The following is a 24,414-nucleotide window of genomic DNA, read 5'->3' as shown; positions in this document are numbered from 1 at the left end:
TAGGGGAATAATAGTTCGAGTTTTTTCGAAATAATCATGTGAAAACAAATATATTGTCTTAAATTCATATGAAATTAGCTTTTATGTTGTATAAGAATTGTTTGGTTCTATTATTTCATTTTCTCAATCGTGGAATGTTGTGAATTATATTGTAATTTGTTTTGTTTTTGTTTCAGAAGAAAGACATTCTTTGCTTGGTGGTTATGTGAGTAATAGTGACCTTTCCACTAATCTTTGCGAAATTGAGGATTCAGAGTGTGAAACTGAGCATAAACCGTTGAATAGTTATGCAAATGTAGTCCAGCAGACGTCTGTATGATACACATTTCTTTTAACACATTAACTTGCTGAATGGAAAGTTTCAGAATCCCGTGATATAAATCACATAAGATTTTGTCCTTGGGCTATGATTTCGTAGTCTAGGACTAGGCTACGAAAATTGTTTCCCCAAGTGTTGACTGAAAATATTCTATCTAGAATTGGCATATCATTCACTAGATGTTCAGGGGGAGTATTCAATTAGTATTGTGTCAGTTTTTAATTCATCTTCAGAATTGTGATAGGTGTCTCATTTGAGATTGTATTAATGACTAGCTGTTTATTTTTTCAAATGATACAAGTACTGCTCCCTAAACAATAATGCTCATTTAACAAACAAAAGCAAAGGAATTGAATATTTTTCTAATATGTTATATGTTAAGAATATTAGGTTAGATGATATTATTTTTAATGTACATGCAGTCTTGGTTAAACGTAAAAATCCATCATTGACAAAAAATAATTATTGTGATAGAGGCAGCTGAACACTCAAATAGTTTTTTGTTTTTGCTTAAAAAATGTCACATAAGTTCTCTCGAAAACTTGAATGAAAAACCATATTTAATTATAAGTACTAGTCTTGAAAAGGTCCTCATTGAGGAACCTTGCATCAGTATTATAAAAGAGATATAGTTGAGTGTTTTTCATAGCTCTCTTGTTTTTGCAGTATTTTTCTTTAAAAACTCCAACATAGATAATATGAAATTATTGAGAAAAAGAACTTCATCATTCCACGATAGACAAAATATTGTCTACTATTTATTTAAGATCTTTGAAGAAATTAACTTTTCCAAAGTATCAAATAAGGTAAGGGAATATATTTCCATCAAAATGATATGTTGTCAAAACAGGAATATTTTTTTGTTCAACAGTAATCAACACTTATCTCTTTGTATTCAAATTTTGTAAGAGTTACAAAACTATTTTCAATAACTTTTATCTTGTACAATAACGTGTATGAACATGGAGAAGAAGAAAGCCAAAACCTTTCTTACCCCAAAATTAATTCTCCTAAAAATATATCCCTTTCTATTGTATCTCAATTTGTGAATATTATTATAACTTTTAGAAAGGTTGAAGTGGTAGATATTCATTGAATACGATATGATCATATTTCTGTTTCTATTTCAACATCTCTTGAATACAAGTCATGAAATTATAGAACAACAAAAATTAATTGGCGCTCAAAACAAAATGTCTCCAGAGGCTTCAATAAATTCAATACATCGCCAGAATACTTAGTGACACGACTATCGTCAAACTTAAACCAGTCCGTTTCACCTTTGATCAAGGCGTAATAATGACCAGATTCAACGCTAGAACCACAGTGAACAATGATTGCATGCAGATTATAATAGTGGTCTGCTAGATTGAAGTGTTCATCTATTTCGAACCTTCGTAAGAGTTTGTTGTTTCCGTCAGAGGTTGAGTCATGTTTGAAGATCATGTTAGTCTAATATCATGATTATATTATGTAGGTTTGAAGACATCAATATGTCAATATGAACCAGCTGTGCTGGTTCGTTATAGCAAATCATGTTCTGAATGAGATTTTGGTTTGCATATTTATTTATTTCAACAGGTCACCAAATCTCATCAAATCTACCACTAAAATTATTCAACTTGAATCTCAGAAATATTATTTATTTTGCTTACTTTCCTCACCTCTAAGGTAAAAAATAAGAGATTATTTTGCCTTTTACTTTTCTCATAGCTGAGATATTTTCTTAGAGAAGTTTTGCACAAAGTTGAATTTATGGTTGCTTGGTCAAAATGAGAAGGAGAGTTCTTCTCTATTGTTATTCTAATGGATGGCGAGCATTTTATTTGATCATATGTGTTCTATGTGTCAATGATATTGACTAAAGGGAAAATATCCCTTCTAATTTGATTGTATATCTTGCTGTGGTTGTGTATTGTATAAATGATGTTTTTTTAAGGTCGTTGCACACATATGGAACGACATTAAAAAAGCATAAAATAACTACAAATCATCAGATCGAAATACCAAGAAAAGGAAATTCTTTGGAATGATACATATTGAAAAAGTCCGAAAATGCTCTTACTGGAAACATGAAAAAAATAAATTACATGAATTGAAGGGGTTATATTTTTAGGAGTGAATAAATTTTGGGAAAGTTTTTGGCTTTCTACTACTCCATCTTGATACAAAAACATGTGGGAATCTTCCAAAAAAAGGAAGAAAGTAATCAATTTGAAACTAAGTAACTCTATACATGGATGTGTAGATCATGCAAAGAAGCAACTTTCAGACACAAACTGGAAGAAAACACTCCTGAAAGAGCTACTTTCATATAAACATTGAATTACATGAAAGAAAAAAAATCTTTCGAAACAAATAATTTTATATGAACACTGAATTATACAGAAGATAGTTTTCTTTACTCAGTTTGTATTCCAAACATTCGTTATGGAATAAAATCAAATATCATTCACAGGAGTTCTACTTTAAATGAATGGTAACAAATTTCACTTATATGGAACACTGTCATCCTCACTGGTAGACATCGATGTTTCGCAGTAAGACACTTGCCTTAGGGCTCTTCAGTACCAATCTGGATAATATTATAAGAAAATACACACGATTCATTCATTCATATAGTTACCTATTCTCAAATTGATTATTTTTTTCCTTTCATTTGGAAGATTCCCACATTGTTTTGTATCAAGATGGAGTAGTAGAAAGCAAAAATTTTCTTTCCCATAAATTACATATTCTGTGAGAGATTTCACAAAATGACAAAAACAACATTGATACATTTTTATTAGTTATACATAGTAACATGTTCAAATATTCAAATATTATATTTTATTTTTGAATTTGAAATCAATAGAATTTTAAGTAGGTCGAATGTTTTGGGTCTTTTGAGTAGTTGGTTCGTTTGTGCCCTAGCAGAACATGGTGAATAGCCGTGATGCTTCCTAGGTAACTAGGGAAGTTGTTAATATAACCTACGTAGAACACAAATCTAAGGATCATACAAGTCGATGCAATTAAAGAAAGACAAAAAAGATTAGTTTTTTTACGAGGGCAGCAAGTATTATATAATATATTACTTCTAGATCTTTCATTTAAAAAAAATAATTTTTCATGAGAGGACTACATAGTTCTTTAATTATTTTACACATAGAAAATATTCATAAAAAGTTGAGACTGTTTTGAGCAGCTTTTTTGAATAAGTTTACTTATGTAATATTTTTATGTTATACAATCGGGCAACATATTTTCTATTTTTTATTTTTCTGTGACTTCCATGAAAACAAAAACATGTTTTTGGTTCACTTTTGAGAACATTTATCTATACCAAATGATGTAACTAATCCTTTTCAATTCATAGATCCCATGGTTTTTTAATTTCCAGTACTGCTTGTACATATTTCACCCATGTTTTTGCCATTTTGAAAAATAGTATGATTTGTATATTTCATAATAAACTATTACAACCTAAATATCTGAGTATTTTTACTGCTGACTATCTTTAGGTAACTATTGATTTCCAAACTCAATGGGAATTCAAATACAATATGAATAAACATTTGTTAAAAATTGGCGGACTTCAATAAATTATTCCAAGAATAATCTAAAGAAGATTCAGTAAAACTTTTGATCAATAGCTTAAAAGAATTTGAAACTTCTTACATACTTATGCATAGCTCTTGCTATCATTTAATAAATTACTAGAGAAGGTGATACTATTGAATAAACTGATCATAATTAACAGTAGGTAACATTAGTTTTGCTAGGAGTAACTTCCCTTGAATAAATATAAATTTAGACATATACCAGAGAAGGTCAACCTGCGGCTCGCGAGCCAATCTCGATAAATTTACCCGAGTTCCCTTTTCATTTTTGTGCTATTATGTTTAAAAAAATTATTACAGTTCCATATATAATTCAAAATGTCTTTTTAATTACTGACAACAAATATAAAAGACTAAGTGAAAGGTAACAAATTTCATTTCATCCAAGTTAAGAATGATATGACTCATCAAAAACTGCGCGACGCTCCTACACTTAAGTTAGCAGTAACGTTAAGATAAGTGGTTTCAAGACACGCTCCTATTAAACAAAACTTGAGAAAATTGTTAGTCCTATTTTCTGATATGATGGGGTCTGGTCTTAAAAGTCGTTAGTTGTATGAGTCGTATTTCATCATTCTGGTTCATGTAATGAAATTTAAAATTCAACAATAAAATCCCTAGATATTGCCCGCTTCAACATGAACAGGGTATTTTGACAATTGGGGCAAATTTGCTGAACCGCAAAAATATTATCGCAATCGTTCTAATATGAACTCGCCTTAACGCATTTTTCTGTTGGAGGATTGGTTATCGGAACCACCCCTTTCGTTCGGACCATTTTCCAACAGCCAATCAGAAAACATTGCTGCATATTGATATTACATTCGGACGCAGAATTCAAGGAAGTTTCAAAGAAAATGAATATTTTCAGTTGGAAGGAATACCGCCAGAGGCGCTCATAAATATTCGTTTTGAATATTTAAATTTTAATTCAATAATAATGCTGCGTCCATCAATTTGGCAACACTGCAGATTGTCTACGGAAGGCAGTTGTTAGTATTTGAATTCATATTTAATATCTGTTCGTGTATGTACATTTCTGATAAAAATGAGTACAAGTGGTCGGGGTGTCAGAATACTGAAAATGCTTGATAAGTGGAAAAACTTTTTTGAATATATGCATTTTGGAAAGTAACTATGTATAAACAATTACCGAGCTGGTGGCTCAACCACAGCAGCGGTAATGGATATAATCAGTGGCATAGTCGAGAGCCTTGAACAACGGAATCATACAGCTATCACGTTGTGGGACCTCTCGAAAGCCTTCGACTGTGTCGATCATGAAATTCTACTGGAAAAATTATATTTTTATGGAATGAGAGGAGTTGCATTTTCACTTTTTGAATCCTACCTGAAAAATCGATTTCAGGCAGTTCGTTTCAATAATAGTACATCGGATTTTAAGGAAATGAATCATGGTGTACCCCAAGGATCAGTCCTGGGGTCACTTTTATTTATTATTTATGTTAATGAGCTAAGTAACTTCTTAATTCCCTTCAAATGTGTTCTTTTTGCCGATGATACGTCATTTATATGTTCAAGTCCAGATAACCACGTCTTATTAGATAGATCTAAAGAAATTGAAGAAAAAGTTGGAACATGGTTTAGAGCCCACAATCTGAAACTTAATGTGAACAAGTCTCAGAGGCTGCTGGTAACGACCCGTCAGTGTGAACAACTAGACCAGAATGTGAAGCTACTTGGTGTAACTTTAGACTCTAAACTGAATTGGAATGCTCATATTGATCAATTAAAACAAACTGTCGAGCATATTATTTCTTCTGCGGCAGCTCAGGCATATTTCAAACTACGAAACTTTGACAACAGTTTATTTCTCACTGTTTAAGTCTATATGGGTTACGCCATTTTACTGTGGGGAAAATCCTCGGCTGCTAATGTAATTTTCATTCAACAAAAAAAGGCAATAAGAATATTAGGTAATCTAGGGTATAGAAATACGTGTAGACCTATATTCATCAAACTCAGAATCATGATACTTTCGTCCCTATACATTTACAATTCACTCGCTATCATAACACTAGAAACTCTGACAAGATCAGACTTCCTAGACATAAGCTTCCTATTTCACAAAAAAATTCTTTAGATTTTAGTCTCAACAATGCACTGCCTCATCAAATCAAAACGATGAATGTGAATAAGTTTAAACGAATCATCAGATCGTATTTGCTAAAAAACAGTTTTTACTCAATCAATGAGTAGGTACTTGGAAGATATTCAAGGTGTGACCTTTAGCCTCTGAGAACATACTTACCGTTTATGTACTAATTGTTTAACTGTTACTTATATTTTTCTATGTTTATGTGATGCGATATTTTGCAATTACTTTTGAAAATGTACTAGTGTATTACTAAATAGTTTACTCGATATCTTTTGAGACCAAATGACTTGCTATGAATATGCATATATATGTATATGATATAGTCAAATAAACTGTATATCTACCTCTGTTTTTTTGATTCTTGAGACCATTCATAGCCAACGTATTTAAAAAACATTTTATTGTGAGATTTTCACTAAACAATTTTACAAAAACGCAACACGTGTTTCGCTATGCAATGGTTTTTTCGGACGTGTCTTTACTAACAATATTCTACATAGCAAAGATGGCGGGCGAGACGGACTCACGTTCAAATGAGCTCTGTTTATATTGTAATAAAAAAGTGAAAAAAGGTGTAAATTGTGATGCAGTATTTCATAATAGTTGCGCTGGAAGGAAAAATTGCTGTGACAGACAATTCATCTCTAATGGGAAAGTAAGTGATAGCTCTGAAGAGATGGAGGACGTATTAACACAAGATCTCCTAATAAAGTCATTAAAACTAGAAAATAAGTTACTGACAGACCTGAATAGCGAACTAAAAGAGATAAATACCTTGATGAAAGAAAAAACGATAATACTAGAAGAAAAAATTCATACACTGGAACAGCTAAATACAGAAAAATTCGGAACACCCTGTCACTCACACAGACAGGAGAGCCCTAATGTAGTAGAAGAGACTATCTGAAAACTTGTTCACCACTACTTTTCGCAAAATGCAGAAAATTCAAATCTTCAAAATAAGGGCAACTTACAAAAAAAAACTAGTTGCTGGAAAAACATCTCCTGAAATAAAAATACCCGACATCAAATCACATTCCAACAAAAACCAGGTAAATATAAACATAAAAAACGGAGCTGATAAAGAGAAGATTAACAAAACGAATCATACAGGGGGATCCACGAATCATAACATGTCTAACCTTGAAGCAAAACAAATTGAAGTGTGCAATGAATTATTCAACCTGGATGGAAATAGTGCTTTAGCTTATGAAAATAGTGACATTAAGAATGATGACTGGCAATCACACAGAAAAAGAACAAAGAAACGACGAAATCAGGAAGGACTGGCTGAGGAAGGAATTAGCAAATTTAGAGGAGCTACACTAAAAGTGTGGATGTATTTGTATCGAGTTGAACCTGATGTAGATGACTGTGATATAAAACAATATCTCCAACATAAAACTGGTGAAAATGGTGAAGAATTTATAGTAAATAGATTAGACTCGAAAAACAAATACAAGGAATTCATGGTGGCAGGTGACTTCAAATTTAAAGAACATTTTTATGATCCTAACTTTTGGCCAAGAGGTGTGAGATTTAGACGCTTTGACTTCGATATTCATAGAAAAAAGATAAATGCTCCTAAGGCAGATGATAAACCATCTATCATGATATCAAATTTTCACACCGAGCAGATGAAGAATCAAATTACTTAATTAGCGATGATAACAGAATTATAGATCAATTAAGTCCAAAAGTACAATCACACAAATGTATCTCAATTTTCCATCTCAATACACAATGTATTAGAAATAAAATACTAGAAATTGATAGGTTTGTTAGTCAAAATGACAATTTGAAAATAGTTTGTATCACTGAGCATTGGTTAAATAATTATGAGAAATCTTATTATAATATAACTGGTTTTGAAATGGTAAGTTGTTTCTGCAGATCTTCTTTCAAAAATGGGGGTGCATGCATATTTGTTCATGAAACATTTGATTGTGTTGAGCTGTCAAAAGAAAGAGTAAGTGAACTAGCAGCTTGTTATATAAAACAATTAGAATTAATAGTAATTGCAATTTATAGATCAACATTCTGCCAAAATGTTGATGAATTTCTACGAATTATGGTAAATGCTCTTGACATTGCTGAATCTTATAAGTCAAATCTTAAAAACCGAATACTTCTTGCGGGAGATTTTAATGTGAACTTCTTGGATGTAAATGATAACAATAGCAGCAAAGTAAAACAGTTATTCTCAACATATGGTCTAAATCAAGTTGTGTTTCTGAATACTAGATTTCAAAATAATAGAGGTAAATGTCTTGACAATATCTTTGCTAACTTCAATTATTCTGACGTCAATATAATCGATATTGGCTTGTCGGATCACTACGGTCAGCAAATGAATTATGTGTGTGATTATGATAAATCCCTAACACAATATATTAAAAGTAAAAACTATAGCAAAGGCAACGTTGAAATGCTAATAAATTACCTGAAAGCTGAAAAGTGGCGGGACTCCTATAATGCAGTCTCGAGCGAGGATAAATATAATGCGTTTTATGAAACATTTTTATATTACTATAATATTTGCTTCATTGGTCCAAATAAAAAACGTAAAAATATTCCTAAAAAATGGGTTACAGCTGAAGTGACTGCTGCAAAAAACAGATTGCTCTTTCTGCACTCTTACTGTGAAAAATATCCATCTGATAATAATAAACAAGCTTACAATGAGTACAAAAGAGTGTACAATCTTCTATTAATATCAGCTAAACAAGCTCATAATCAAAAATTCTTGGATGAATCAAATAATTATAACAAAGCTGTATGGCAAGTTATAAATCGTGAAGCTGGCAGAACCCAAAAAAAGGTTTATCCCAATGACATATCTGTAGACAGGTTAAACTCTTTTTTTGTAGAAAATGCTGACAGAATGATTCAGAAAATACCTAAATCCCCTATTGACTCTGAAACTTTACTCTCTAATATGAAACTTAATTCTGCACAGTCTCTATTCATTAAACCAGTCACTCCAGATGATGTGAGAGTAATAATAAACGGTCTTAAAAATAAAAAAAACTGAAGATCTTGATGGTATAAATATTTTTATTATAAAAAAATGTTATTATGGATTATTGATCCCCTGGCTGATATAATAAACTGCTGTATATCACAAGGTCACTTTCCTACTAAACTAAAAAAAGCTAAAATCATCCCTATTTATAAGAAAGGAGATCCATCTCAACCAATAAATTTCAGACAAATATCAATACTACCTTCGTTTTCAAAGATCTTTGAAATAGCAATCTATAGTAACTTAGTTATCTTAATATGTTTAATACAATAATACCTCAACAGTTTGGATTCAGAAAAGGTGTTTCAACTTCTGATGCTATTCTTTCTTTAACCAAATTTATTGAAAATTGCTTTGAAAACAATCAACATTGTATAGGATTATTCACTGACTTATCAGCAGCATTTGATTGTGTTGATCACTCAACTTTATTGAGTAAACTCAATTATTATGGTGTTCGGGGAAACACGCTTGACTTATTCTCCTCTTACTTATGCAACAGAACTCAGACTGTTGAATGTAATAATGTAAGAAGTAATCCCCTTGAAATAATGAGGGGTGTGCCTCAAGGATCAGTTTTGGGACCATTACTCTTCCTAATTTATATCAACGATATGACGTCTTCTATTACCTACCATAATACAGCAACAGTTCTCTTTGCTGACGATACTACAATCAGTGCTAGTATTGATAGACGGGAGGATCCCGAAATTGCCCTTGAGGCAATTATGAATCAAGCCAAAACATGATTCTCTGCGAATGATCTCTTACTGAATGAAACAAAAACTGTAACTCTTAATTTTGATTCGAGAGCCTTAAACAACAGCTGTAATTATACTTCCACCAAATTTCTTGGTTTTCTAATCGATAGTCACTTAAACTGGTCTGAACACATAAGTACTCTCTGTAACAAACTTGCTAAATGTGTATTTGCAAAAAAAAAATACAATTATGTATTTGCAATAAAAAATTGTCAAAGCAAATTGGGACTCGAGCTGTAAAGTAATATTCCCAGCTCTGAAGATCATGACTTTATATGCCGTCATTGTATATGAAAAATTACTATATGTCAGGAAACATATTATTATGAGTATTCAGCTCATTCTGATGTTCACGCCCATGACACCAGGTCAAAGAACAATCTGATAAAACCACAATTGAGGTTGCAAAAGACGCAAAAAGTGGACACTTACCTTTTCAATGCCCTACCCATCCATTTTCGCAACTTATCGTTTAAAATATTCAAGTACAAATTGAAAAACATACTGACTGAGCATTGTCTTTATAGTATTGACGATTTTACTAAAATAGCAACTGATAAATGTATTTTCTTGTAACTTGAAATTGTTATATTTAATTGTAGTTTGTATTATTGTGTGTAGTTTGTATTTTATCAACTGACTGGTCCATAAAATGTAAATTTTCTTAGCGACTCAAAATAAATATTATTATTATTATTCAATGCTTAATATATCTAGTTTTACAATTAGAAGTAGGTACCTGACTTTTACCTAAGTTTGTAATGAATTGAATCATCTGAGCTTATCTCCCAATTTTCACATTTGAAAAATATTTAGTAACGGGGAGTTATTCAATTCCAATTGATCATTCAGTAAAGTACCCGAATTCCTAATTCTATTGATTTCTGAATATTCTAGAAGATTGAGTTTCAAACTCTTCTCTTCTAAATGTAACACGTCGTATTTATGATTGAACTCATGTCCTTCTGCTAAAAGGTGGTTGGCAAATGTGGAATTGGCCTTTCTATTCTAAAGAGCATAGAAGTAGTTTTGTAAATATAAAGACCAATTCCACATTTGCAAACCACCTTTTAGCAGAAGGACATGAGTTCAATCATGAAAGCGACGTGTTACAGTAAGAAGAGAAGAGTTTGAAACTCAAATTCTAGAATGTTTAGAAATCAATATAATCAGGAATTGGGGTAATTTACTGAATGAACAATTAGAATTGAATTACTCCCCTTCACTAAATATTTTTTCAAATGTGGAAACTGGGACATAGCTCAGAAATTTAAATTCATCACAAACTTAGGTAAAAAACAGGTACTTGAAATGTAGGTACGTATAATTGTAAAACTAGATATATTAAGCATTGTTATGTAGAATATTGTTAGTAAAGATACGCCCGAAGAAGCCATTGTATCGCAAATCACGTGTTGCGTTTTCATAAAATTTTTAAGTGAAAATCTCACAATAAAGTGTTGTGGATTTTCATCAAATATCGGCCAATTCCATCATATACATCTATAGTCAATTTTATATCGATAGTGAACAAAATAAGCTTTACTAATATTTTTGATATTTCAGAGGAAACCGTTTGAATTTATAGAATGTTCTTCAAAAATTAAGAAAAGGTGGTTTTGTAAAAAACCCTTGGAAGAAGTAACGGTTGCTGATAAAAATGAGTATGCCGAAATGGAAATGTGTCGAGAAAATTGTTTTTCTAACAAAAATTTTAAACTGATGGAGATTACTAGTATCGACGAAAAAGAGAACTCATTGCCAAATGATCTAGAGAAGGCAAAGAGTCTTCCTTCAGATAAGAGAGAAAAATCATGTTCAGGCGCATCCCACGATAAAGGGAGATAATTATATGACGTGGTAATTCTCTGTGCCCAATCCATGAAAAAACTTCTCGTTTTTATCTGGATAACTTGCTTGTGAAGAGATGAGGAAGTTTTACCAAGAGCATTCCAGAACATACCTGTATATTCTGGAATGTTTGAGAATAGTGTGAAACGTTCGGAAATATTCTGAAACATACCAGATCATTGTGAAACATCTCAGAACAGTCTTTATTACTGTGGGATGTTTTGGAACATTGTGAACCATTCGAAGTCCTTTTAGTGTGGATGAGGCTACCAATTGATAAAGATATATAGAGCAAGTTCCGTTGACCCCTTATGATTGAAAATGTATACTCTTATTTCAACTATATTATCTCATTTGACTCTTTGAGCAAAGGCCTCAGCAACTACTAATCTGTCTTTTGATAAAATTCGCTTGACCAAAGTATGCTTGAAAAAGGTGAAAATATATCTACTTTTAGACAACAAAAAGTAAAGATACACCTCAACCTTCAAAATATGTCTGTCTGTTTAAAATCTGTTCACTACGGAAAACAAAACCAATGCATTTGAAACCTTTCTTCATCAGATCTGTCGCAATGGTTTGTCAGGCCGCCTAAAATCATTTTCTTGTGTGATAGTTTCAATTTTGTATCAACTTCTAAAAAATTCATTTGAATTACATGGCAAAAGGTAACTATAATATAATGTGTATAAAATGCTTAAGGCAAGTAATGCATTTATTTAATAAAAAATTATATCATCTCCGTCTAAATAGTTCTCCAATTACTTACCAATTTATATGTTACCATTATTTCAAACATTGAAATGGATCTCATAAGCATCCATTGAAAGATAGACATATGCCATCGCGAACTTTTTTTGTAAACTCATAAAATAACAATATCTAGTGAATTGTTTTGTTATATGTTAAAGGGCAGCGTTTTCGATGCAAGCTCTCAGTCTGAAGTCATCACTCGAGGGTCACCCTGTACATAACAGAAAGTGATAATAAACAACAAGGTCTCGTATATGACATAATAAAATGAAAAAATAATTCTGTCTGGTGTCAGTGACCAAAAACTTATTTACTAGAAACTGTCCACGTCGATATGGATTTTCTTCCCATATCAGTTGAATTTATTTATTCATTCATTCAATTTCCGTGAAATTATACAAAATCTAATTCAAAAGTCAAACTCTAGAGGTTCAATTCATAGTAAAGACAAGCACATTTGCAAATCGTAAACCAATCGGAAAAACCAAGAAATATTCTATAACTTTGAATGAAGTAAGAATCTCCACTTCTGCAATAATCTCAATAATCACACACTGGAGGCTTCTGGCAAAGAATACAAGTTATCTTCGATAATAAATATGGCAACAAGGCAGATGTAGGATTGTTGAATAACTGAAACTGAATATTCATGTAAGACGCATGAATAACTTCAATGTATACATTTAATATACAATGGATTCAACAAACATAGACCAATGAAAGGTATCGCAAATGATAAAAAAATGAAAGAGAAATGAATATTTCAGATTCAATGAAAAATAATTTTGTGATATCATGCCCCACCCAAAATTATGTGATTTTTAATATACTTCAATCAGATTTACTCTAGCTCTATTGGTTCTGGGGGACGCAGTATACCCGTAATTTGTAAAGACGCAGTATTGATAGAGAGATGTATAATAATAATAATATTTATTCACCATTTGTGATACATAGCGTATATATGGTAGGTCAATGATTATTTACAAAAAACAATACGTCACTTATGAATAAAATTAGGAGATCAAAGCTTGAATAAAAATTAATATTTGCATATACAAAGGTATAGGTACATATAGATATATAAAATGCTAATTAAAAAATGAATGAAAAAAAATGTGGCAATTTTGCTTGCCGTAGTCAAATAAATATACATATGTATATATTTACATATATACATATATTTACAAACATGTACACACATATTAAAAAAAAAACGATAAAATCGCCAGTCAGAACACTGAAACTAAAGCAAAACAGCAAGTGAAAATTTAGAACGATTATATATCTTATTATCCTTCTGTGAAAGAATCCTCTAAATATTCCTTATGACTGTAGTAACATTTGTCCAGTAATAAGTTTTTAACTTTCTTACTGAACAAAGTTGAAGAATTCAATCTCTTTATAGAAAGTGGCAGTCTGTTATAAAAATTTATGGCATTATATAATGGAGATTTTTTGAAATGATCACTCTTATGTGAAGGGACCCTCAGAGCAGTAGCATATCGAGTATCACGACCGTGAATGCTCAAGTTCGTTATATACAAGTCAAGGTTCCAGTGCACAAAAATGACACATTTCATTATATAAATTGCGGGTGCAGTCAACAAGCGTTCTCTTTTGAAAACGGGTCTACAACTATCTTGGTACCCCAGGTTGAATATCAATCTTATCAGTCGTTTTTGAGAGATGAAAACTCTAGAAAATTCCTTTGCGCATCCCCAAGCCATTATGTTGAAACTAATGTGGGAGTATGCATTCGCAAAGTAAACATTTAGTAAACCAAACCTATCTAAACAATGTTTCAACTGTTTGATCGAATAATAAGCGGAATAGAGTTTACTGCACACTTTTTGTATGTGACTTCTCCAGGTGAGATTCTCATCTAAAATAGTTCCAAGAAAATCAACTTCTTTTGATATTTTTATGTCATTCAAAGTGACTAAATTACAACAGAAATCCCTCATAACAAATGTTTTCATCAGCACTGACTTGGATTTATTTAAAATCAGTTTGTTACGTTGACACCAACTACTGAATTCGTCAATAACTAAATTAATTTTCATCGATAATTCATTCTCATTTTTTCCAGAAACAGTGATTGTAGTATCGTCAGCGTACATAGTTATGTGATAATCTGATATAAATTCAGGCAAGTCATTGATGAAAGTCAAGAATAACAATGGACCCAGAACAGACCCTTGTGGAACACTTAGTTTCACATCATATGGAACTGATGTAATTCCATTACATTTAACCACCAAACTACGGTTTTCCATGTACGATTCTATCCAACACAACACATTATTGGGAAATCCCATTACAAGTAATTTTTTCAATAGAAATTTGGAAGAAACAGTATCGAATGCTTTTGATAGATCTAAAAAAAGTGAAAAAACCAGGTTATTATTATCCACTTGTGCATAAATATAGTTCAATAGTTGATAAGATGCAGATTCAATTGATTAACTCTTCCTAAAACCATGTTGATTATTGCAGAATAGGTCATTTTGTTCAATATACATCAAAATTCTATTACCTATTATTTTCTCAAAGAGTTTTGAAAAGGATGAAATCAACGAAATCTGCCTATAATTGTCAATTTCTGTTATCCGACCTTTTTTGTGCAGTGGAAAGACAAGAGCCCTCTTCAATTCATCTGGGAAAAAAAACCCATAAAAGGACTGGTTAAGCAAAAAACTAATGGTTCAATAATTATATCAATAATTTGCTTTACAGTTACAATAGACATATCATCAATACCAGTTGAATTTTTGTTCCTCATATTATCTAAACTTTTCAAAACTTCAAGCGGTGCAATTTCTTAGAGATCGAATTCATTTTGAACGACAATATTCTTGGCAAAAGTACATGGTAGAATTAAGTTACATCCAAAATGATCCGAAATTGCTGTTGCAGCCGCTGAAGAGAAATGCCTAGCAAACAAATAATCTGCAACCGTATGTTGATCTTCAATTTCTTGATTGTTATATTTCAAAGCTATACATGCTGGATTTTTATTTTTAGTTTTCTTCCCAAGATAATTATTTATGATAGTCCATACTTGTTTAGTTTTATTGTTGGAGTTATATATTTTTGCATTATAATAGTTGGTCTTTCCTTGTTTGATTTTTAATCTGTGATTTTTTAGTTTTGCCCTATAACTATGCATCATATCAGGGTCTACAGTGTTACTAGAAGAAATAAGCCAAAACATGACTTTTAATGTTTTTCCTTCTCGTATGATATCATTTGTTATCCATGGCTTGGAAATTTTTTGTTTGAGTTTTATATTCTTGATAGGGCACGAGACATTGAAGTACCATGAAATCTGGTCCAGAAAATTAGAAAAACAAGTTGTCACATCCTGGTAGTATAATTATATCCAGTCGACAGACATCAGATATGTTCGAAGCTCCATAATGTTTTCGGAATACAATTGACGCTTCGCTACACTTTTGACACACATGCCCCCATCCTCAATGGCAACACTACTCAAAGAGTAAGTCAAAAGTTGGCCTAAGTGGTCAGCTACATTTGGCTGAACCAATTCACATTTGAAAGTATCATTAGGTAGGGTAGTGACCATATAGTCGATACAAGTAGAACTAGTATGACCATTCCTATAAGTAAAAATTCTAGTTGGGCCCATATAGTGGTTTTCTAGAAGGTAACAATCAAAAATATCTTTAAGAAGTTTTGTATCTTTGTCTGATGACTTGAGAAAATCTATATTAAAATCTCCACACAATATCAAATAATCTGAACGATCCGTAGCCGTGCTAATTGCCTGGGTCAAGCAATTGATAAACATATTTATGTAGCCATCGGGTGGCCTATACACAGTTATTACGCAAATTTTTTCACCATCAATTCTCAAACAAACCGCACACATTTCAATATGAGATTCTACAGATAAATTTTTGATAACAGAAATTTCGTCAATTTGCTGATTTTACTTCTTTGCTAGAATAAGAACTCCCCCACGAATGTGGTTCTGTCTAGTGAAAATTGTAACTACTTTATAGTTAGTGAAATATTCTTCAGGTCAGAAATTTCAGAGAAGGGCTTAACATTTTCTTTTATTCGATATTTGTCAGTGTCCAAAACTTTCTGTAGAATATGTGAAAAATTCAGTGCATACTCATCCCCAGTGATGAATATTTTTTTTCTGAAATTATCATTTGTAGTTGCATCTAGATCATCCATGACAATGTTATTTTCAGATGGCTGCATGTTCAATTTAGGTTGAGTTACAACTTCAATCGAATGTCCCCCATGCCCCCTCCCGGGTTGTGTGCCCAGGTCGCAAGCTCCCTCCTACGGAATCGCTTCCGCAGGTTTGGACCTGTCGACCCTTTCCTTCCACCCCCGTTTCTCAAGGAAACGGTCCTCAATCCAGCTGCTAGGCACTTCAGCAAGATTGATATCTAACCTCTTTTGGTTGGAAATCAGCCTTTAGGTGCTTTTATTTCCCTATCTAACTTCTCGTTTTAAATTTTATTTGGCTCTTGTTTGTCGCGGTATTCCTAATTGAATTTTTGCATGGGGGCCCCAAAACTAACGGCGGCCAGAATTATGATTGACGGGCGTTTCTCAGTGAAGCTGAGAAATATGATTTGAAAGTGAATCGCGGTTTTCCTGAAAGAGATTATATGGTTAGTACACTTTGAAATGTTATACTTGCCGGAGCCGCCTGACGGCGACTCGTGGGGGCGGTCTCTGGTTTTGTTTAGTCGGCCTTGGATGTTTGTCCCTTTCTCGGAACCTGGGGTCATCCATGTTCAACGCCTCGTGTAGATCGCGAAACGCTGGATTTAAGTGCGATCTGATTCTATCGAACGTGCTTTCTGCATGTTCTCTCATATACACGTCCACATATTGCGTGTCCAGGTCTAGATCTCTGTATATGTATCTGTTTGGGATATAGTAAGGTGCATTTACGACGGCCCTTACGCTCGTATTCATAAATGCTTGGATCTTCTTTCTGTATGTTTGCGCACACTGGCCCCAGGCAGTGCATGCATACAGTATTATTGGCATTAGGATCGTTCTGATCATCAGTAGCTTGACTTTCAGTGCCATGTTGCTACTTCTTCCTATGATCGGCGCCAGGCGTCTTCTGGCCTGTTTGGCCATTCCTATTCTCTGCTGTACGTGGTCCTGGAATGTTAGCTTCTTGTCTAGGATGACCCCGAGATATGTCTCTTTGTTTGTCCACGGAATCTCTTGTCCGTTGAAGATGACGTTGCCTTCCGGTTGTACGAACCTGCGGGTGAACAGTATCGCCTGACTCTTGTCAGGGCTGATACTGATCTTCCACAGGTTAGCCCACTCCTCTAATCTGTCTGCCTGTTGTTGTAGGTATCTCGTAACGAGTGCTTGACTACTAGATCTCGCCAGCAGGGCCGTGTCGTCCGCGTAGAGTGCCAACTTGTTAAAGTTGTTCTCTGGCTTGGGCACGTCTGCCGTGTATATGGAGTAGAGGTGTGGTGAAAGGACTGCACCTTGCGGGACTCCTGCCTCCAGTAGTCGAACTGTTGATAGTTCGTCTCCTACTTTGCAGCGGCATCGCCTGTCAGCTAGAAAAGACTGAATTAATCTTAGCGTTGGTTTTGAGTATCCAAAATCGCTCATCTTGGCTAGTAGCCCGTCGTGCCAAACTCTGTCGAACGCCTTGGAGACGTCTAAGAAGATAGCTCCGGTGTTGTGTCCTTTGCCAAGGTTGAAGCCTTCTGTCGCAAAGTCCACTACCCTCAGGACTTGTAGCTCTGTTGAGTGTTCTGATCTAAAACCGAATTGTTCGTCGGGGAGGATCCCTAACTCTCTGGTTTGTTCTTCTAGTCTCTTCAGGATGACGCGTTCCGCCACTTTGCTTACGGATGGCAGTAAGCTTATTGGCCGGTGGTTCGCTGGAAACAGGTGGTTCTTCTTGGGCTTTTGTATGTGGATTACCGTTGCCTCTTTGAACTGGTACGGGAAGTGTTGCAGTCTGAGTATAGCATTACTGATGTTGGTTATGGCTGCTATACCCTTTCGTGGCAGCACTTTCAGTGCTTGATTTGTTATAATATCTGGGCCTGGTGCTTTCCGAGTGATAAGGCGTCTCAGAATGTCCTTCACTTCCTCAGGCGATGTCGGGGCCAGGGGTTGCGCATTATCTGTCCGTCGGTTGAGCCTCCGTACCGTTCTTTCCACCTGGTTTTCTATTTCTTCTACCTCGTCTGTGAACGGGACGTCATTCTCTTTGCACTGCCTTTCGAAGTTGTCCACGAATGCTTCCGCCTTCTCATGGTCAGTGTAGACAATTCCTTGCTCGCCATGTATTGGTGGGCAGGGTTGTCGAGGTCCGTTTCTGAGTTTTTTCTGCATTTGCCACGCAGATCTATCTTCTGTGCTCAGTTCTTCCAGACGGGTGGTCCACTGTCTTTCTCGGATCGTTTTCAGCTCTTCTTTCAGTATCCTGTTTGCTCTATGCATGCACCTTTTGTCCATCGGTGCACGTGTTCTTTGGTACTGTCTTTTCAGGCGTCTTCTTATTCTGATTAGTTCCATCGTTTCTGGTGGAAGGTGCTCTTGGAAGTTATAGCGCGTGGCTGATGGGACTTCCCTCGCGCTTCTTTCCGTTGTTTGTGTGATCGCCTGCTGAAGCTGGTCCGTGGCGTTCTCCAGATCTGTTTTTGTTTCGATGCGTGGTATCTCACCCAGCGCGTCGTGTATGGCTTGCTGGAATCTTGTCCAGTCTATGATTCGCTTCGTTGGGTTGTCTGTTTCCACTTCTCCCCTTCCTATTGTGAATAGAATGGGGTTGTGGTCTGATGAACCTTCATCTAGTACTTCCATCTCCGTAGTATCGACGTTCTGTACTAGTGCGATGTCAAGAGTGCTTGGGACTGCGTTTGCTTGTGGATAGTACGTTGGGCTGTTTGATGCTACCACCTCGATGTCCTCAAATTCTTCTAGTAATCTTACTATATCTCTACCTCTTGTGTTTGCAAATCTGCAATTCCATTCTGGCGACTTTGCGTTGAAGTCGCCGATGGTCACTGTGGGATGGTGATCTGGGAATAATTCTGCCATGTCGGTTCTTTCTATTCTTCTACCTTGCGGAGGTAGGTATACCGATGATATTTTCAGCTGCTCGTAGCGTCTCACGTTGACTCTGACCGCTACTGCTTCGCCGATTTGGATTTCTGGTCTTCTTTCTTCGTTTTGCGCTAGATCAGACAGGCCAGGGGGGCGATGCGCCCCCCTGTCCTATATATGTTGTATCCTGGGATTCGATAGCTCTTTTCGCTTCTTAATCGTGTCTCCTGTAGTGCCATGACGTCTATGTCTAGCCGTGACAGCAGTTCCAGTAGCTCGTTTCGTCTATCTATGGAACCATTTATGTTCCATGATCCTACTAGTAAGCTTCCCGGGATTCGTGCAGGCATTACTGTCGCCCGGGTATTTGTATTAAGGCGGCTAAGACCGCTTGCGCGATCTTTTGCTGCTCAGTCGTCAGATTTCCTAAGATTTGGACCAGCTCGCTTCCTCCGGTTTGTTGTGCCTTCGGTGCTGGTTTCCTTTGAGCTGTTTGCTGCCGAGGCCTCTGATTCTCCGCTTGTCGAGGCCTGCTTCCTGCTATCTGTGAGGGTTCAATCGAATGTCTACTTACTACTTGTTCATATTCGTTTCAGGTTTCTATTCCCATCTCTGCCATTTCTTCTTTATCATATTCTGTTTGTGCAGATGTGCTTTTTTTTTCAATACTGGTTTGAACACCAATTTGCTTCGTAGTTCCAGAAATAGTTTGTGTTGAAACTGAACAAGTAGGTCTACTGCTCAGTTGCTCAATTATTTTTTGCAGTTCTTTTATCTGCAATTTTGCTTCCAGTATAATTTTTTCTTGATTTTTTATTGAAATACACAATTCCTCTTCCGATTTTATAGCATTTTCCATGAATTCATTCATTTCATTTTTCAATTTGTTTATGTGCCTGTCCTTAGCATCCGTATCTTCAGTTAACTCATCAATAGTTTTCTCCAACATACTTTTTTCAAAAAGGGAACTCTGTTCAGTATCTTCTGAAGTATTTTGGCAGCAAATTATTTTGTGATCCTTGACGAATTTGTATGCATTTTTACAACGTATCACACATGCTTTGTGAAATATACTTGAGCATTTTGTGCAAATGAAATAGAATGGCATTGTTTTAGTTTTATATACATATATATATATATATATATATATATATATATATATATATATATATATATATATATATATATATATATATATATATATATATATATATATAGCAACGAGTCTTGATAAAAATGTAGTTCTACTCGACGACATCAAACCCGCTCGTCCACCATTATTTGAAATGAATAATTATCAAAGCAGAAATAATAATGATAACGTTAATTCAACAGCATTTATAACAGGAATAATATGGAAGTTTAAGTCACAATTGTGATAGCAGATATTTTTTCAAAAGAAATATCAAGTTCTGTAGATTCGTGGTCTTTTTAAACTAACAAGCTACTCTACAATGAAATATCGAATTCATTCCATATTTTGTATGTACATAATACGTGTGGAATAATCACGTTTCGTGTTGATCAGTTATCTGAATCTCATGAAACTCAACATTCGAATGTTTCAAATTCTTCTTCACAGCTAAACTGTTGAGGAGTTTCACTGATAATTATAATTTTATGGGAGAAATTCTCTAACACGAATCTAAATTTAGCTGAAAAAACGCACATCGGAAAAAATATTTACTATACTAATAAAAAGCAAACGAATGAACTACAAAAACGGCTGCACATGATCAGGTGAAAAATATCCAGGGAATAATTATGTTCCATTTCTTTCACAGATGTTGACAAAAAAACCTTTTAGAAAGTTTTGATAAAAAATGAGAAACTGGAATGCGATTTTGTTTTGTTGAGTGGTGCGTTGTCATATGACTATCATTGTATTGTCAATATTCTATAGGATATTTTTAATTTTTTTGATATGGCCGAACAGTTTACATTCAATGAATATGCAGATATGCATGTATTTTATGGACGAGCATTTTGTAATGCTGCAGAAGCTCGTCGTCTGTATTCCGAGCATTTTCCCAATCGAACGGTACCGTCAAGAGAAACATTCGAGCGTGTCGATCGCAGCTTGAGGGAGACAGGTATGTAATAATTGATAATTAATTTGAGCACGTTGTTTTATTTCGATATTATTGTAGGTACAGTTTTGCCAAAACGAGGTGGTGAGGGCGCTCCTAGGACTGTACGTACCGTTGTATTGGAGGAAAATATTTTGGAAGCCGTCGCTGATGATCCTTCAATGAGCATCAGAAATCTATCAGAACAGTTACATACATCCAAGTCCACTATTCATAGAATAATTAGGGAACAACTGCTCCACCCATTTCACATCCAGAAGGTACATGCCATGACACCTCAAGATTTTCCAGCACGACTGGAATATGCCAATTAGTTCATGGATAGGCAAAGAGAGGATATGACTTTTATTAATCGAGTTTTATTCACTGATGAAGCAGGTTTCAGTAGAGATGGAGTTATCAACTCTCATAATCTCCATATATGGGCCGAAGAAAATCCCCATGGGATATTGCAAACCAAACACCAACGGAAATTCAACGTGAATGTTTGGGCTGGTATCATAGGAAACCATCTTATAGGACCATTCGTTCTACAGGACCGATTGAATGGAGAACGTTATTTGGAGTTCATTCAGAACGATTTGAATGGACTTTTGGAACATTTTTATGCATGATGGCGCTCCTCCTCATTTTAGTTTGATTGTGCGTGACCATCTGAACCATATTTTCCACAATTGGTAGAGGTGGGCCATATTCATGGCCATCGCGGTCTCCGGATTTAAATCCATTGGATTTCTTTCTGTGGGGGCATCTAAAAAGTCTTGTTTACGCTACACCTATTCACACAAGAGATGCATTGTTGAATAGAATAAATAACATTACATTGTGAAGCCATACGAAACGACCCTGGAATGCTATTTCAAGTACAGAGAGGGTGTCTTCGCAGACTAAGAAAATGTATAGAGAGAGAAGGTGGTCATATCGAGCAGTTTCTGTGGCGGATTTTTCATTTCTGTTTGCTCTTGAGGCTCTTGAGTTTCGTTAGTTAAACGTGTTTGCATTATAAAAATTCGTTATGAACATTTTTCCTATCATTTCCATTTTCCTTAAAAACTAATATTTTCGAATAATGGTAGACATCTCAGGATAAATGTTGAATTAACGTTATCATTATTATTTCTGCTTTGATAATTATTCATTTCAAATAATGGTGGACGAGCGGGTTTGATGTCGTCGAGTGAAACTACATTTTTATCAAGACTCGTTGCTCCGATCGACTTTCCACACGAGTACTTTTATTCATAAAATTGTCCAAGTAACCTTAATTTGTTGAAAAATATTGAAAAATATCTGTCATTTCAAAGTTTTGGGGTGTGGACCATCGGGGGTAGTTCGTTCCAGACTTTGTAGCAAAACAACTGACTCCTGCATGAAAGCTCATCGAAGGAATTCATTTGTTTAGTCAATTACCAAAATTTGGATGATTTTGAATATTCACTTGAAAAGTTATCAAAGAAAAACATTTTTCATTTTGTAACTTCGAGGGCCCGTTACTTGGTAACGAAGGATTTTAGGAAAAAAAGTTATATGAAGTACTGGTGATATTTTGACCCCATCTATACATTCCCGAGAGGAAAAGAGTAAGTCCAGGGACACCCTGTATATATATGTAATACCTATTATATCCTATTATAGCAAAATAGTTTGTTTCGGGAGCAATTAATTGATTGAATTTCAGGTGGGTAAGGTTAGAGTATTGCAGATTTGTGTGAAGAGAAACATGTTTGTTGAAGGTTTTTCCAGTCATAAAAAATGGATGGAAAATAAATAAAAATTTTCTAATTTTCACCATATTTATTTAGGAACACATACTTTTCGACAGCATCGAGATTCTTTTGCCCACAGGTTACATTGCAGGACATTAACATGTCTAAAAACCCCAGGACATATAGTATTGATAGTTCTATCTTGATTCTGATTCGCTCATATTTGAACCGAGAAAAAGTGATAGTCAATAAAATTTTCACCAATTCACTAGAAGAATCAATGTAAGAGCGACAAAAATAACCTCATTAATGACTACTAGACAAACAATGTAATTGTCTCTAGTTCACAAAATTGAAATCAGGAGGAGTGTCCATTTTGAAATCCCTATTACCCACTTGTTGCTATTTTATTCATCCCAGTCCAATCTTTGACTTTTGTATGAATTTTGAAACAAAATTATTGGTATATTCAAAAACTGTGAGGATTGTGTGAGTAAAATATAAGTAGATTGATGGATGTAGCCGATACTACGTGGTGTGAGATCATTATGAAAAAGGAGAATTGAAACTTCCTATGTTTTTATAACACTTCTATTTGTAACTAACATTACTGCAGTTTCGTCCTACAAGGACATTTTCAAACGAATATAATAAATTAAAAATAAATGAATAAAAAAAATTGCACTTATTCGTTTGGAAATGTCCTTGTAGGATGAAACTGTAGTAACGTTAGTTACAAAAGAAGGTGTTATAAAAACATGAGAAGTTTCAATTCTCATTTTTCATAAAACACAAGTATTTTGTGCCAAACTGTGAAACAAAAAAGTCCCGAAAGCGTCATTTCTTGTGCTTTCCGCCAACGAAAGTAATTATTTCACATATTCTTCAATTTATCATATCAACAATGATTACACCAAGAAAATTACTATCATAAACTCACAATTGAACAACTCAAAATATAGTAAACATCAACACAATTAACATAACCGGTAACTGGTGCCGATCAGTTGATTATCGTTATGTTACCATTTGTTGTATAAACTAGCGCCATCATCGGTAAACATTTTTCTCTATTGGCAACACTACTTATATGTTTATATTT

At 34.4% G+C, this 24,414-nt stretch overlaps 1 protein-coding gene across 1 annotated transcript in view; it reads left to right on the top strand.

The window, feature by feature from the left end:
• The window catches only part of kug (FAT atypical cadherin kugelei), a 93,359-nt gene extending 89,570 nt beyond the window's left edge, over nt 1-3,789 (top strand). Inside the window, exon 23 of the mRNA XM_023162607.2 lies at nt 177-3,789. Within this exon, the coding sequence (XP_023018375.2) occupies nt 177-319 (143 nt within the window). The 3' untranslated portion in view covers nt 320-3,789. The remainder of the gene's footprint in view (nt 1-176) is intronic.
• Nucleotides 3,790-24,414: the final 20,625 nt, after the last annotated feature.

The sequence above is a fragment of the Leptinotarsa decemlineata genome, unplaced genomic scaffold, assembly GCF_025532065.1.
Source record: "Leptinotarsa decemlineata unplaced genomic scaffold, Ldec_3_MD MMD2_P_RNA_scaffold_2, whole genome shotgun sequence".
NCBI lineage: Eukaryota > Metazoa > Arthropoda > Insecta > Coleoptera > Chrysomelidae > Leptinotarsa > Leptinotarsa decemlineata.
Note: the sequence above shows the minus strand (reverse complement) of the source record. Positions and strands in the feature narration are given on the sequence as shown.